Source organism: Labrus bergylta, chromosome 4, assembly GCF_963930695.1.
Source record: "Labrus bergylta chromosome 4, fLabBer1.1, whole genome shotgun sequence".
NCBI classification, from domain to species: Eukaryota; Metazoa; Chordata; class Actinopteri; order Labriformes; family Labridae; genus Labrus; species Labrus bergylta.
Window position 1 is genome coordinate 11,797,202 of NC_089198.1, and position 16,769 is coordinate 11,813,970.

Consider the following 16,769-nt stretch of genomic DNA (forward strand, 5'->3'; position numbering starts at 1 on the left):
GTAAAGGTTAATAAAGAATTAGAGAGAGGATGGGACAGTTCGAATGGATGAATACATGAGTGATGACTTGATGAAAAAAAGTGTTCCAAATATTTGTTAAATTGTGAACTATTGAATAATAAAATTAATCAGTCCAACTGATTAACAAATTAGAAAGTTCACAATTATTAACAGCAACAAATGAATGAATGAGCAAAGGAAGAAATCAATGACCAAAGATAGTTAAGATAAAATATGATCGATATGCTGTGTGTGTTCATGAACAGAGTTAAAACAGTAAGCTGCTGTGTTACAGTTTACATTTATTATACAACATCAATGAGAGATATTCAATCTTTAGATGAATGTTACTGTAAAGACAGATTATATATAGACAGTTCACTCTATGAGGTTAAAGCTCAATTTATCAATATTTATACTTTCTCTTCGATTTTTTAGCTCTTAGCAGCTAATAACATTTTATCTGAAGATCTGGTGGAGACCAAAGTAGTGCAAACACTGACCAAATTTATTTCAGCTTTCAAATGAAAGGTGGCATTGCTCTGTATCTGTAGTAAACTTTTTGTGAACACATTTATAATTCAAGTTTTATATTGTAGACTATTTCCGTTGATTTGTTGTGTGTGTGTGTGTGTGTGTGTGTGTGTGTGTGTGTGTGTGTGTGTGTGTGTGTGTGTGTGTGTGTGTGTGTGTATGTGTGTGTATGTGTGTGTGTGTGTGTTCACCTTTTGGTCACAAGAAGAACTGGATCGTTCCATTTTACGAGTCCTAGAGGGGGAAGAAGGGGAGGAGACACATCTGTCTGGAACCTCTGGAACTGAAAAAAGAAAATACAAATTTTACATTTTAATTATTTTCATGTCCAATCACATGTTTTTGTTTCGCTGGCAGCACCCATGCAGTTAAGCGTTTTTTTGGGGCGTAGCATCCTGATAACAAAAAACACCATCAGTGTCAAAAAAAAAAAGGTAATTGACACATAACCTTAAAGAAACAATATTTTCCCCATGCACTAACTCTATTCAGTATTGAATTGTATGCTGTTCAGTGGATTGAGAAGGTAAAACACAACATCATCTGCAAACTGTTGAATAATGACTCTAACTAATAAAGTCAATCTGTATTAAACACTCTAACAGAAATCCACAAAGTTAATATTTTGGTTGTGGTGAAGAGGAGAAAAGTTACAGCAGTGAATAAAACACCCTGCTTATTGATTTATTTGGTTTACTTTTATAATTGAACTAACTTTTCTGGTATGTTTGTGGTCTTGACTGTACGTACCCTTATAGCTAATGTTATCGTTGAGGCCTGGAGACACCAGCACCGTGTCATACCGCTCCCTTCCCTTGCTCCACTCTGCCTCCCTCCTCCTCCTCCACATCTCCTCCCTCTGCCTCCTCCACTCCTCCTCCCTCTGCCTTACCATGCGGATCTCCTGCTCCACCAGCGACTGGCTGCTCAGTGAGCGCAGCTTAAAGAACGGATTGGATGTGAACGTGCTCTCCTGTTTTTCAATGGGCACGGGGGCAGAGCTTAGGCAGAACTCAGAGGCGCTGCGAATGATGAGATTGGATGTTTCCACAACGATGACATTGGCAGAGGACACGGCATCGTGGCTCATAGGCCAATCAGAGAGGCCGCCAATCGCAGTGGTGAGTAGGCGGGTCCTGGAGGCAGGACTAGACGAGTCTGGCTCCAGGATGATGACATTATTGGCTGTCATCTCATGGTAGGCGGACCGTGGGAGGGAAGAGGAGCAGGAGGGGGAGGGGGAGATGGACAAGGTAGGGGTACGACAAGCTGGAGGTCTGGGTGGAGATCGTCCTGTCTGCAGGGTTGTGGGTCTGACCGCAGAACAAGAAGAAAAGGACAATGGAAAAATCAGAAACAAGGGCAACATCAGACTTTCATTTATCACAAGGTTAAAAAATTTTTTAAAATGAAAACCAAAAGTTTTTGATTTAATGTGAACACCATGTGCTCGTTCTTTCCTATGAAGAGGCTTAAAGATCAGTGTGTACATAACTCTGTTTAAAGAGATCTAAAATGAAAATTATAATGGCTAGAATACTTATTACAAGTGATGAATATGCGCTGACTATAGAAGGCTTTCCCTCAGACTTCATAGATGCTTTGAAAGTGTCCAGTGGCTTAAGATGCACAGAACTACAGTAGACCTTCAGTCCCATTTTGGGACCTGGATTTAGTGTCTACAGTATCCCCCCTCTGAGTCCCATGGGAATGTGGACTTAAATGGCTCTTCTTCAAGCTGCAACCCTGCTAGTAATTTCTTCTGCCAAACGTATAAATACTGTAAGCTAAAGGCACTGGTTGATCATGGTGACTGCTGCAGTGTTTTGCAAGACTGGTCCAGCATAGACCCTGCACCTAACCCAGCATTCCTGCCTAAGGTCCTGGCTAAATCGTCAGCATAACCAGTGTGTCTGTGCGCAGTGAGGGGCCCTAGCAGAGAACATCCGGTGCACAAGGGCAGCTTACAGTCAGATTTAGAACAGATTTCCCCTTACTATTTTAGTCATCTTTACTCTACCTAGTCTGGAAAACTAGACCTATTTCTGTTACCTGGATATATTCAGGCCGTGAGCGATTATCCCCCTCTCCCTGCGGTGTCTTTCCTCTCTCTCCAAAGTCCGTCGGATCTCTCGCTCCACGGCGGTCTCTGGCTCCTCCAGGGGGCTGCGGTACGAGGAGTCATCCAGACCTGAGTCCTCTGAGCTGGGGGACAGGGTGGAGGACAGGGGGGGCTCTCTGGGCATGGGATAATGGATCTCTCTTTGAAAGGAAAGAAAGAAACCTGGCTTTAGATAAGACATACTGAAAACTGAAACTTAAAAAAAGGGTACAAGATGTTTCTTTTTAATTACTCTTTTATTTTGGGCTAACATGTGCTCCAATCAGAAAGTAATATTCTGTCTTTTCATGGCATGTAGAGTTAGTTAGTTATTTGTTCATCTCACATATTAAATATCAATCTCACAGGTAGATATAAATAAATTATGGAACGACTGTTTTCGCGTTATGTTGTAGAGAAGTACATTTTAGGCTGCAACTAAGGAATCGAATTCGCCAGTGACAGCTTCTTCTTTTTTTTGGGTTGGCAGGGCCCATGACCTTAATTCCAGAGCTTCTCATCAGCAGGTGGTTACCTGTGTTTGAGGCGGGGGCTGCGGGTCGGCGGGTACAGGGAGGAGTGGGTCCCCTGGAAACTCCCCGGAGATCTGAGTCCTGGTTTGGGCGTGGGTTGACCTTTGACCTCCTCCTCCATCTTCTTCCACTGGCGGCGGGCCAACAGAAAGTCGACATGCTCTGTGGAGACATTCTCACTGAGGGTCTCCTGGAGGACGCAGAAGTCTACAGGGACCTGCCACAGACCAGGATCAGGATTAACTCAGGTGTTACAGACTGATAAGAGGTAAGAGGGAGATTTACAGTATTAACACAAATAACCTTTTTGCTTGTGAGTGGTGATGTATGAATTTATTTTCCTTCCTTGTTTGCTTGAACAGCTGTGTTGTAAATATGAGAGTTAGTGTGACCAGTCAAGACAGACAGCCGTTAATAAGAGATAATGAATTCAGATGACATGATGAGTTCTGGTTGAAGAATCTGATTAGTTCTCGTTAGTATTTCAAACTCAAAGCTTGCTGAACATGTTCACACAATAAGGAGTGTGTCTGTTTCCTTCTTAAAACTTTAACCTCTAATAAAGAACTGCATAACTATCAAAACTGATGGGACCAAGAGTCACGATTCATCCTTTCAGATCCATCAGTAAACCAAACTCCATTTTCTCTGTGTTCATAACATCACCAAAGAAAACATCGCATTATTCCAGGGAAAACCAAAGATTGTCAATGAAAGGAAGAGGAAATATCTGTTAAGGAGTGGAAAAAGAAAGCGGAGAGTAAGTGGAGCAGATAATGGAATTAGTTTTTTTTTTAACGTTTAACTTTTTTATATTTAAAAATAAAACAAATGTGAGCATCAGAAATAATAAAAAGGTTATACTGCGCTATTTTTTGAAGTAAGATTATTTGTAACATGATGATGCTGGTTGGTAGGCACTGGTCTGGTTAAAAATATCGATTCATCAATGCATTGCAATTATTGTTTTCCCACTTCAATATCGATTCAGGGAAATCCTGAGATCGATTTTTTTTTCGTTGTAATGAAGCCCCTCTCTACTGGGGGCACTGTGGGTGCTGTGAATTCAGGTCAGGCACAATTGTGCATTTAAGTTCATACTGTACTTTCATGTTTTATTATTTGTTTTTTAAAGAATGATTCAACGATAAAATACATTTTGAGTCAGTTTGTACTAAACCTATACAAACAATGCACACATAATTATTTAAAAAATATCAGAAGGAACTGGGATGCATTATCTGGGTATTCCTGTCATCTGTATGTATCATTAAATCAATATGGAAGCATATTAATCAATATCGAATCGAATCGATATTGAATCAATTCGTGACCCAAAGAATTTAAATCTAAATGAATTGGGAGGTTGTAGACAATACCCAGCTCTAGAAGGCACCCTGGGAATTTTTGCCTTAGGCCCTAACAGACTAATCACTGCTCTTCTAGACGCTCATAATAATAATTAAAAAAAAAAAACTTTTTCAGTCTGGTAGAATATTTTAAACTGTTCTTAAAACAGGAGACAGCTAACCCTACCCTATTTATGTCACGTCTGTCAGTGCTTATTTAAATGAACTTTTTGTTTGTTTAAATAAAGTTGATTCATCAACTCAGCGCAGGTATAGGACAGGTGTGCAGAGGTCAATGTTTTGTTGTAAAATGATTTGTTGTGTCACTTGTCTGGGCATCGAGGATCAGTGATGTTTAGTTTAGCTGAAACACCTGAGAGACCTCCGAGGTGAACATGAAACAGAAAGCTGGGCGGGGTCTTACCCTCCTGTCGGGGTCGGAGGAGCTTGTTGTGGAGCTGCAGGAGGGAGACCTTAGGAACAGATCCCTTGCGCTCCTCATCGACTCCTCCTTCCTCTGCTCCCCTGCTCCAGTCTCTACTTCCTGCCCTCCTCCGTCCTCCTCCCTGCTTTCTCCCGCTTCTCCCAGGTTGCTGACATCACAGGGGGAGGAGCCTGCCCAGTGGTCATCCCCTGTGTCACTGTCTGAGTAGACGATGGCGAGTTCGGCCTGCAGACAATCGCTCAGGTCGTCTCTGTTCTCCTCAGTGTGCTCTGATGGAGCAGGACACAAGAGGAGGTCAGAGAGGAGGAGGAGCTCCTTCGTCTCTCCGTCTGTCTCTCCTCTCAGCCCGTCCTCTTCTTTAGTCTTCTCTCCATCTTTCTCCTCCATCTCTCCTTCTTTTATTTCTCCTTCTTCTTCTCCCTCTAAAACGTCACTCTCAGATTTCAACCCATCTCCTCCCTCTGCTTCTCCTCTTCCCTCATCTTCTTCTTCTTCTCTCTCTTTCTCCTCTTCTCCCTTATCGCCTCCTCTTTCATGTCCTCCCTCGCTCCCTCCTCTCTCTGTCTCTTCCCCTCCTTCCCTGTCTCCTCCCTCCTTTCCTGTCTCCTCCCCTTCTTTTGTCTCTGCTCCCCTCTTCTCTGAATCAAAAACGAGATAGTCACACTCGTCTTTTCCGTCTTCTCCCTCTTCTCCCTCTTCTCCCTCTGCAGCCTCTTCGGTCTCCTGCTCGTCTCCGTTTGGCTGCTGCCCCCTGTGGCCCTCTGGGTAATGGAGTTCCTGTGCTTCCTGGCTGTGCCAGCTCTCCAGATCAGTCAGCGGCGGTGACGAGCTGATCTCCATGGTATCTGGATCTGTTGGCTGTTCTGCAGTGGTGGGGTCGTTGACAGGGTTAATGTCACCTGAGCTACTGTCGTCGTGGTTACCGTCTGTCAGCTCAGGTGTCCTCCTTAAACCAGTTGTGGCTCTCTGTTGACACAAACAAACACTGAATTAAGAGCTGATTCATGTTTTTATTTAGATTCTTTCTGACCAGACGTCTGTGGAAACCTTATGTTCTATTAAAGTGGATTTGAAACTGTTCAATTATTTCGGCTGTAAATGTGTGAGTGTGGGACAGTTTGTGTGTGTGTGTGTGTGTGTGTGTGTGTGTGTGGGGGGGGGGGGGGGGGGTGTGTGTGGGTGTGTGTTTATGACAGGTGTCATAGGTCAGGGACCATGACACCTGTACTTTAAGTGTGTGCTGTGTTGTATGGATTGGTCGTGTTACGTAAATCTTTATTTTTTTAAATATCTCTCTGAACTTTTCATTTATTGTTTTTTTTTTCTGAACAGCAAATGAAGGTTCACAGAAGTACTGCGTGGCTTTTGCAACCTCTAAACTTGAGTCACAAAGACACTATGTCTAATTCACAAAACACACAAAGGGTTAAATGTTCCCCTAACTGTGCTGCAGAGCAAACAGTGTCTCTGTACACTTGGGTTAGAGTAAGGGTGCAGTTTGCATACTAAAACAAAGGCAGAGTAGATGTAACGAACTGACACAGGACAGAAGAAACACAGAGGGTGCGTTCGAATTGTCTCTTTTGCTTAGGATGGTTCCAAACTGAGTGAAATGACGAAGAAGCATCTCTATCCATGGTAAGAGTCATTTGAATTCTCTAAAAGCTAAGGAAAGGTGGGTCAATGCTTCCTTTATAACCTCTTGTAGCATAGGATACACTGGACCATCCTTTACGAAAGGACATGAGATAATGCCGTCCCACAATTCCTTTCGGCCGCAACTTTTAAAGCGAGTCATAACAATTCATTTCATACAATCATACTTATTTTGATGTTGATTTATGAGTGGACAGGAAGGTGATGGTTTCACTTTTGTTACTCGTAGCCTATATGCCTTTTATGTATATGCCTTTTTTTTTATACCTCGTGGTGATTAGGATTATTTCACTGGTAAAATGGCACATGGGAAAGTTTTTTTAGTTGCGGTTTTAGTAGTCCTTTTTCGGAAAAGTGTAGTTTTACCACGGCAGACCCACTGACCCACTCATTAACCTCCGCCGTCGCATATTTAGTGAAAATGTGGTCGGATTCTCAGAAAAACGTGGCCGCCTTTCCCTAAAGGAATTCTATTTGAATTCTCCTAACATCTTTCCTTAACCTCATGATGTTTTCTCTGGGGTTAAGGGAAAGAGGATAGTGAAAGGGGATAGGAGGGGCAATCCCAATGCACCCTGACACTTAATACACAAGGAGTAATCAAGCAGGAGTGAGTCAAGCAAGATACAGGGGAGAGGGATGACAGCAATCAAAGTGAAGGGTGTAGCTCCACTTCATTTAACATGAAAACGTGCTGACTGTGAAATGTGTCCCCGGCTGAGTCCCAAATCACACACACTACATAGTGCACTCTACAGTGGATATGCCATTTTGTAGTACTGTCTGAATTCTGAGTAAGCATGATCATACCCGAGATAATGCACTCATTGTATCCCACAATACATTATGAAAAGTAGTGTAAAACTGATTGTCTTTAACCAATCAATATATTCCATCATGCATTGCGGTGCAAAGCTTTAGTGAGTGGAAAGTGATGTTTGACAGCTCTCTGACATTTTAACCAAAATAAATGCAAACAAAGATTAAAGCATTTTCAACAGAGTTGTGTTAGTTTTTCCTAATGACACTGACACACGCGACACCATCGTCTGTAAGCACACATAAATAAGTTTTGGTGTAAAATACGTTTCATTTAAAAAACAATTAAAACGTTTTTTATTTACTTATTATCATGAATTGTTTAGTAAAAATGGCTTCAGGATAATATTAGTTATCACAGACAATGATGACGTTATTTATTATTGATCTCTGAGTTGAGGTGCACATTTTGAAGTGTGTGTAAAAGCAATGTATAAAGCATCCCTTTGACAATTCTAAATCAAATACCAGCATACATCAGAAAAGTAACGGTCTCATCTACGAGACATTGTCAGACATTCTTGATTTTTGCTTGATTGTATTTCTTAAATATATTTTTTTCACTTGTTGAAACTAAATTCCTGAACGTTGTCTGTAAATGTTGATATCGGGTCAGTTTAGATGGTCTTGTATTACCGTTTATACGGTTTCTATATCAGTAGGTCTCAACATCACCAACACACGTTTGTATGTTCTCTTTATGTGCCTTGGAATAGTTCACTGTTTTGCTTCCTCTGTTTAGATTCAAAATCAGTTTGTTTCACTTTTCTGGCTAAACACTACTTCTGTTTTTGAAAGGTTTCTTTTTTGTCTTGTAATGCCTTTATTTTAGAGATAGGACAGTGGATAGAGTCAGAAAACGGGGAGAGAGAGAGTTGGGAATGACATGCGGGAAATGAGCCACAGGTCCTGGGGCGCCCACTTGGAGGACTACGGCCTTCACACGCATGCATGCGCACTAGGCTACCAGTGCACCCAACTAAACAGTACTTTAGTACTTTTGATGGCAGCTTTGATATCCCCCCTCAGGAATTGCTCTTGAGAAAATGTCCCCTTTGTTGTCCCCCCCGCAAATAGTGCACACAGCCTGCTTGCTCTGCTGGTAGTAGCTCCAGGGAGGGTCAGTGTGTCTCTGAAGCTGCTCTGCTGCCACTCTATGTCATGTTGATCTAACTAATATATTCCTATATTCATTTATGCAGCTTCAGAATGACCGGGCTGAAGATGACCTACAAAGTCAGAAACACTGCAGGCTGCACACGGACAGCTTGTTTTTTTTTTTTTTTAATCATCACTCACTTCTCATCTGGATCTATTTATATAACAGAATTTATTTTTGTTCCCATTAAACTCCAGGTTGTACTCCTCTAATGATGATGCATTTGTAATACTCAGGAAACATCTACTCTAATTCATTTAGAAACACATCGGGTTTGTCACGAGTTTATAGAGACACAGCTTCAACACTAAAACAGGTAATGCAACACACACACACACACACACACACACACTCACACACACACACACACACACACACACACACACACACACACACACACAACACACACACACACTCTCACACACACACACACACAAAATGTTTCTATAAATGTTGAGGAGCCTTCAGATGGTTGCCGTGGCGACGATGCGTTGGCTGTGAGTGGGTTTGCAGATTATTATGGTCTGTGGTTTCGGGCATGTGCTGGTGACAGGCTGGAGGTGTTGCTATGGTAACACAGAGTCTAGATGCAGAGGTGGGCGTGCTAAAGTTGCTCCTCTCTCAGTGAAGTCACCGGCACACTGAAACAACTCTCACTGACATGTACAATGATTCTGTAATAAATACAGTATGATAACAGGGATGATGATGATGATGATGATGATGATGATGATAACTAAACTATAAACATTTGAACTTGTAGATATCTCAGTGTTATGATCTCTAACCTGAAACAGTCAGAAGTAAACTTGACCTGACAGGCCTGCAGACTGCCTGTCAGCCTGAGCAGACTTCAGACGGTTCAGGTAGGGATTGGATCAGTGATTCCTCGCTGCACACCATAGTACTCGTGTCAACAGGACACCTGAAAGCTGCCAGAACACCAGACACACCTGAACCGACAGCTTTTACAGCCTCCAGGTGGAAACTGAATGATGCATTTTTTTTAAACAGAGCCTTCGTAAAGAATGAACTGTTTCATGTCGGTCCGTGCAATGATTGTGTTCCTCTTGAATCACTCTTCACCGAGACAAACTTTAGTCATAAAGTCCAGTCATTAAATCATCACAATGCTCTCGGGTGTTCACATTTTCATTACTTTGATATTAATACCACCTGAAACTCAGTTGTTATAATGACTGAGAGCAGTCTCCGTTGTGTATACCCACTTCTAAATCCCCTCTGATGCATTATTCAAAAGTAAGCTGCAATGTTTTTCCTTGAAGGGCAAAGGAGTGAGCAACCCTACTCTGTCTCTAATTGACTGATACCCGTTGCCTTCATTGGTCCGTTCAGAGGAGCAGTTAGGGTGGGTCATACTTTGATAATACCGGATACCTAGCGACACATACGGAACTGGCTGTGCCACTTTTTGTTGACAATCTTTTCATTGTCATGAGGTCATAATCATGCATGGTATACTGCTAAGTGAACACAGTTTGTGGAGTGCTGGTTTGATGATAAAAGACTCCTCATTGACAGACGACAAGTGACCAGAGGAGAGACTCATGGGCTGTGTGTCTGTACTTCACAACTATCAACGTTACCGCAGGATGAGATCTTAACTAAGATAGCAGGATTAGAAACTCCACATGGTGAAAACAGATGGTACGAAAAGAGCTACACATGGTGCTGAACAGAATGGAAATCATCCCAAAAGGAAGAACGTTTAAAGCATTTGTCAGAGAAAAACATTCTGAAGGTAAAAGCACTTGAGCTCTTTTCTGACTATACTCAAAGCTTTGTGCTTTTATACCGCAGGTCACACCTACACATTCACACACTGACGGCAGAGGCTGCTGTGTAAAATGACCATAAGAAGTAACTCATCCATTCAAACGCAAACGGATGAAGCAGCAGGTGCAACTTGGGGTTAAGTGTCTTGCCCAAGGACACATCGATCATGTGGCTGGAGGATCGAACCCCCGATCAACTCTACCAACTGAGTTGGCAGCCGCCCCAGTGGGATTTCATGGTAATCCTTGATGGAACAAAGTGTGTCCACCGACAGGCTCAGATTGTTATCTTAAGTGTGTGACTACATTACAGAAAGGATCCTACAGAGACAGACCTTTTTGTTAAAGAGGAATATGATTTTATTTAACCACAAACAGATGTTACATACCTCTTTACAAACACACCAGACTACGTTCATAAAAACAGGAACATGAACTCACAGGACACAGAGGTTGTTGTTGCAACGCTGCCTTAATCAGTTTGTTTGTGTCATCATGTGTAAGACAAAAATGATTTGAGATCTAAGCAAACACAAACGTCACACTGAGGCAGAAGCAGACCAACAATTCCTGTGTTTCTAAAGAAGGTGATGCGTCATCTGTGTCTGGTTATAAAGATTGTTTTATCCCTTCTTCATGGCGACCTACGTCCTGACTCTGAGTGCGCTGCACAAGATAAAACCCTCTGCTACAGTCATGACCGAGGCTGAATGAGGAGATTTACTGAGTGTTCATAACGTCTGCAGTCCTCCAATCATTTTTCTCCAAAGATAAATCTTCAATTTGTCGAGAGAGAGGTCAAAGCATCTGGGGGAGGATTTTCAGCTCTCGGCTCTAATCCCAGCGTCCGATCACTGCCTGCCTGGATGTGAACCAAGATGGTCGACATTTTCAAAACTTTTTGATTCCACCACGTGTTTTAAAAATGACGCAATATGTGTCAAACAGTACTGAAGCTTTAAAAAAGGAGTACAGGTAAAAAAAAACTACGGATCTACAAATCAACAAATCGCCAGTCATATTTCAACAAAACGCCCTGCGCGTTGTCTAAATTGTGCATAGGAGTTCACCTGTTATTCGGGAATATAAAACAATAAATGAACCGGTAGGTGTCAAAATAGCTTGTATTTTTGTTGCCATGGCATCAATACTGTTTGATTCACTATCAGGCTATCAAAGTTTCAATTCTGCTGTCATGACATCAGAACTCTGAAGCCAGTACACTTAGTGTGGAATCTCTGATTACCCTCAACTCAAACATCTGGAGACAGCGTCATCATCATCATCATCTCTGAGTGTGTGTGTGTGTGTGTGTGGGTTTGTGTGTGTGTGGGGGTGTGTGTGTGAGGATTACTGATCAGCTTTAGGCCTCGTGTGTTTTATAGAGGATGACGGATGGGATGGAGCGAAGCAGTGTTGTTCAGTCAGAGAGCAGTTCTACACGGTCCCTGCTCGGATCTGTTCTCATCACTTCTAATGATCCCGTTCCTTTCTATTCTGTCAGAGGAGTGCTGAGCCACCCTCTTACATAACGCACGCCCTCACACCGGGCGAAGCACCAGAATCGTGACAGATAAGCGCTCATACAGAAGCCAAGACACTCGCTATTTGATGGTAGCTCGAGCTATATAAGATTAAGCCTCGCGCGCATGCACACCTCGCGCACAGGCTGCAGGACGGCCGCCAAACACGTCCCCTATAATCTGCAGCCGGAGCACAATGAGCTCTGTGATGCGGTTTTTTTTTGTTTTTTTTTTTAAACCTACCAGCAGCTTCCAGCACAGCAGCCAGAACGAGATCATCTCCAGCCGGCCGCGGCGCGCGCATTCCTCTCCACCTTGCCTTCCCAACGGCAGCGCGAGCAGCCAGGCGGCCACCCGCTGGCGCGAGGATGGACGCATACAGGATGCCGCTGCGGCGCGTGAAAATGTGTGTGTGTGTGTGTGTGGATGTGTGTGTATGTGTGTGTATGTGTGTGCGTGGCGGAGAGAGAGAGATGAGAGAGAGGAAACAGAATATATATCGACCTGATCTGTTCTGATGTTCGTGAAACAGAGCGGAAGAGATAAATCATATTGACAGTATTCTCTCTCTCTCTCTCTCTCTCTCTCTTTCTCTCACTCTCTCTCTCTCTGCAGGGCGTGCTGCACTCGGACCCCCCCCCCCCCCCCCCAACACTGTTATAGATAGCCTATCTATCTAACAAGTGGGCTAGTCCAGCAGGGACACGACTTGCTTCAGTAAATCATGGTCTAATCCGATACATTATTGGTGACGTCACAACTCTGCGCAACCAGAACATGAAGTTTGTTTCTCTAGAATTATTATTTCAATCTTACAACTTTTTTAATGCAGGCTAAAATAAGAAGCAAACTTTACACTTCGGACACTCTTTACATGTTCTGGGTCTAAATCAGTAAGGGGAAAAGGTGAGGTTCATCAGCAGACTGCAAAATAGAATACAGGGTTTAAAGTTATTTTTCACCTGTCACATCTACTGAACCCAACGTTTGTATAAGAAGAAAAAAAAAAAGAGTTCAGGTTTAGAAATTGAAGAATTGTCCTTTAAACATTTTTATGTTTAAGCGTGTTGTCACAAAACAATCCTAAAGATCTTCCCTGACTCATCGCATATCAGAAGCAGTGCTGTGGTTTCTCTGAGGAGTTTTATGGATCCTGGTTCTGTTAATGCATGGGGTCTTTAGAGTGTCTGATTAATATTTAAACTGTTTACTTTGTTAATGCAGAACTACTCTTATTCAAAAAGTCTTCAGCAGTGGAGGGTTCTTCCACTTGACCAGCTGTAGAAAATATATTATTCTATTAGAAATCAAATGGTGGGAATACCAGTTTCACAGCAACAACAATAGAAGCCATAGACACCCAATATTTGGTGATTTATTGTTTGTAATTAACAAAACGTTTTGACAAGAAGGAGGAGCTGGGGAGGATCGGGGGTTCCCCTCACTCGTCTCCAGCTCCTCCTTCTTTTCCAAATGAATCCAGCTGAGTCCAGGAACAACCGGGTCAATATCTATCCCGGTTTTAATTTGGCATGCTTTCAGTGAATATCGATGTATCAGTGTTCGTGCTCTCCCTCATCGCCCTGGGTGTGCAGGTTTCAGACAGGTCAATATGAAGCCTGGTGCATGCTCAGAGGGTCTCACATGGAGCACACTCACTGCTGTAAAAAAGAGTGCACTGTAAAAATATTGCTGTGTTAATATTGAAATAAACCATGCTGTTATTATAAGCATGGTTGTCAGAAATTTCATCCACTGCCACCAGGTCTGTTTGCATCTATTCAGCTACTGATCGCTCCTTTCCAGCTTCTCCTGCTTTTCCAGAAGTTACCAACGTTTATGTGTAACTTACACAGTGCTCTCTCTCTCTCTCTCTCTCTCTCTCTCTCTTGGATAAAAATATGACTGACGATTTTCAACCTTCCTCACTGTGATTTCCGATCAGAGGTCACTGACTGGATCACACCTTTAATAACGTAGTTACCTGTAATCCTGCTTTATGTATAGATGATAAAGATTTAAAATAATAACATGAATGATGCATGCAGAGGGTTTTCTTTTTCAACACTGAGAATCATTACATGCTTTAGTCTTCAGCTGATGACAGACAAGGTCAGAGAGAGATGAAACTGTGTGTGTGCGCAGACACACACACACACATGAGCACACACATCATTGACAAGTTGGATGGAGCATTGGCACAGATTGGTTCACAGATCAGAGAAGGAACCTTTTTGCTTTTTTCTTTACATGTTTTCGGTGTTTAATTGTTATTTTCTCTCATAGTTTATTTTTCCAGGGAGAGATTTTTGATTGATTTGATTTAATTGTATTATTTTGTCATGCATAAACAGTATACCCAGCATATTCTCACAATACACCGTCATCGATGCAAAGAGAGCAGAAACCCAAAGTAGACACTAAACAATAGAAACACTGAGAGAATAAACCATTGTAATGTTTCTGTTGAGACAAAAGTGACCGACTTGTAAACACTGAAAGTACCCAACTGTTCTACCCTGTCGTCATCAGAGCAGAACATACATTTCATTAATCAAAGGTTTTCTTAACTCATCATAAAAAAGGACTTTACAAAAGAAAATGCAGTTCATTCTCCACTTCTCCTCAATCACAAATCATTCGCAAAGTCTGAGTTCCTCCGGGGAGTTTTTAAATCTGACAACTTGAAGAGCGAGAGGCAGTAACCTCCTGTAACCTAACATCAATGAGTGCTTGATAAGTTTGCTTCAAGATAACATTCAGTGACATTATCGTGCTTGATTTGAATATATGTCTGTAAAATGTTTCTTTAACAATACGTCATATAACCATTTCTCTCCAAATCCCTCAGGTAACCGTTTCTTTTGTCTTCACACTGCATGGTAAATATTTGTAAAGATCTAACTCAGATTCTCCAAAAAGCACTGCACTTAACTCCAAAGAAGGATCAAACACTTTCTGATCAGACATTGTGTTTGCTTTGACCTTTTTTAAGCTCTTGTTTCAGAGTAGGTGCTCTACAAGCACAAGAGGGACGTAAGTACACAGTGATTGGTCCATACGTCATTGATCGAACACTGGAGCCAATCAAATACCGCCAACAGACATTTTAAAATCCCTCCGTAAAAAACAGTCACTATTTTAAAAGGCTCTTCAAATCATTAAAAATGGGAAAAAGACACAGACAAAAGTAACAACAACGCTTTCAAACTCAGTTATGTTCATAATAAACCCAATCACACACAACAAACACACAGCTCCCACCACGGCATCCTCCATATTTTCAGTTATGTTGCGTAAGTGATGTTGCTATAGCAACTCTTGGCTGTCTTACGTCACTTTAAAGTTCATATCATCCATCACCAGGAAAAAATGTCCCCATGGTGTGTAGTTCTCAGGAAACTCCCCTAGTAGATAGATCCTCTTCAAAACGTCACCAGAACTGTTCGGTCCATAAACACATAGTGTCTCTGTTTGTGAGTAGTCAAGTGATCTATTTTACAGTTATAAGTGGAAGATTTGCTCCCTTTCAATGCAAATCAGCCTCATGGTAAAAATGATCAAATTCACAAACAGCCACACACCGTTACAATAAAACAAAACATTCTGCTGAGAGTTGGTGGTAACTGCGCCGCAGTATTTCTAAGTGATGTCGTGCTCAAACTGTCCAGTGATCAGGAAAACAATTCCACCTGTCTATGACTTAGAAATGCCCTCACAATCAAGTTAGAAAAGTTTCCCCTCCCCTCCTCCAACTCATCATCTTTATGTGGACAGAAGCTCTATCAGCATGAGAGTGCAGCTCCATGCAGAGAAAAGGTAACGTCTCTCCATATTCAGACACAAAACACAAAACACCAGCAAACTGCTGGACATGTTTGTGCAGGCATATCATAAGAGCTATATCATTTGTGAATTAGAGCTTGAGAGGGAGCAGATAGAGGGAGCTAATGAGGCAGAACGTGTGGAGTTATTATTGGCCGCAATCCATTCTTAGTGAATCAGGCCCTCAATGACTGTTAGCTCTGTCCATGGTGCTGAAACACCCGGCTACAATTCACATGCACAAACACACACACACACACACACACACACACACACACACACACACACACACACACACACACACACACACACACACACACCCACACACACACACACACACACACACACCCACACACACACAAATCACTGGAAGTTAAACTGATCAATGGGACATTTTTCAGAATCTGTTTTCAGAATAACAGGATATGTTTTTAGACTGTCAGATAAATGAGCAGAGCCTTAGATTGAAATACTGAAGATTATCAATACAAAGACCAAACATGTGATGTGACATGTGACATGTGAACTATAAAGACTGAGTGCAGCTGCATGTCAACGTCCACTGGGAGAAATATTGAAAAGTCTGTAAAATGTAAGTACGAGCTGTCAGACTTCAGTATGATGAAGACAGATTCACACATTCAGACCAGATAACGACCTGACTTCACACCAAACACACAGCAGATCATCTTATTCTTCATCCATGGTTCAAAACTCGGAAGAACACAGAGGAACAAACCTCTGCTTTAACAGAAAAACAGGACTAAAACAGTCTTCTATCATCACTGTATCACTGTAAGAGAGCACTTAGCAGAGAACTCAGAGGACATGAGGGCACAAGGACATCAGCCGAGGCGACTTGAGGACAGGTAAGAACACGAGGACAGGTGAGAGCATGATGACAGGTGAGCCTTACCTGCTGATCCAGAGGTTAGAGGAGCGATGTATCGACTGGAGAAACAAACCGCTCCGTCTCTGAAGCCCAGCTGTTCTCCTCTGCCTCATATTATCCCTGTCTTTACCCTTTAT

At 42.2% G+C, this 16,769-nt stretch overlaps 1 protein-coding gene across 4 annotated transcripts in view; it reads right to left on the bottom strand.

The window, feature by feature from the left end:
* The window catches only part of LOC109997603 (neurofilament medium polypeptide-like), a 20,612-nt gene extending 3,878 nt beyond the window's left edge, over positions 1-16,734 (bottom strand). The window contains exons 1-7 of one of the 4 annotated variants that reach the window (XM_065953731.1): positions 12,159-12,506; positions 4,942-5,928; positions 3,171-3,385; positions 2,587-2,796; positions 1,285-1,847; positions 726-817; positions 1-137 (exon numbers count right to left, since the gene is read on the bottom strand). In XM_065953731.1, coding sequence (XP_065809803.1) covers positions 129-137; positions 726-817; positions 1,285-1,847; positions 2,587-2,796; positions 3,171-3,385; positions 4,942-5,928; positions 12,159-12,293 — 2,211 coding nt within the window. In that variant the 5' untranslated portion in view covers positions 12,294-12,506 and the 3' untranslated portion in view covers positions 1-128. Of the gene's footprint in view, positions 138-725; positions 818-1,284; positions 1,848-2,586; positions 2,797-3,170; positions 3,386-4,941; positions 5,929-12,158; positions 12,507-16,656 lie in introns of those variants that run through there. The other 3 variants (XM_020652138.2, XM_065953729.1, XM_065953730.1) reach the window with 3 other exon arrangements.
* Positions 16,735-16,769: the final 35 nt, after the last annotated feature.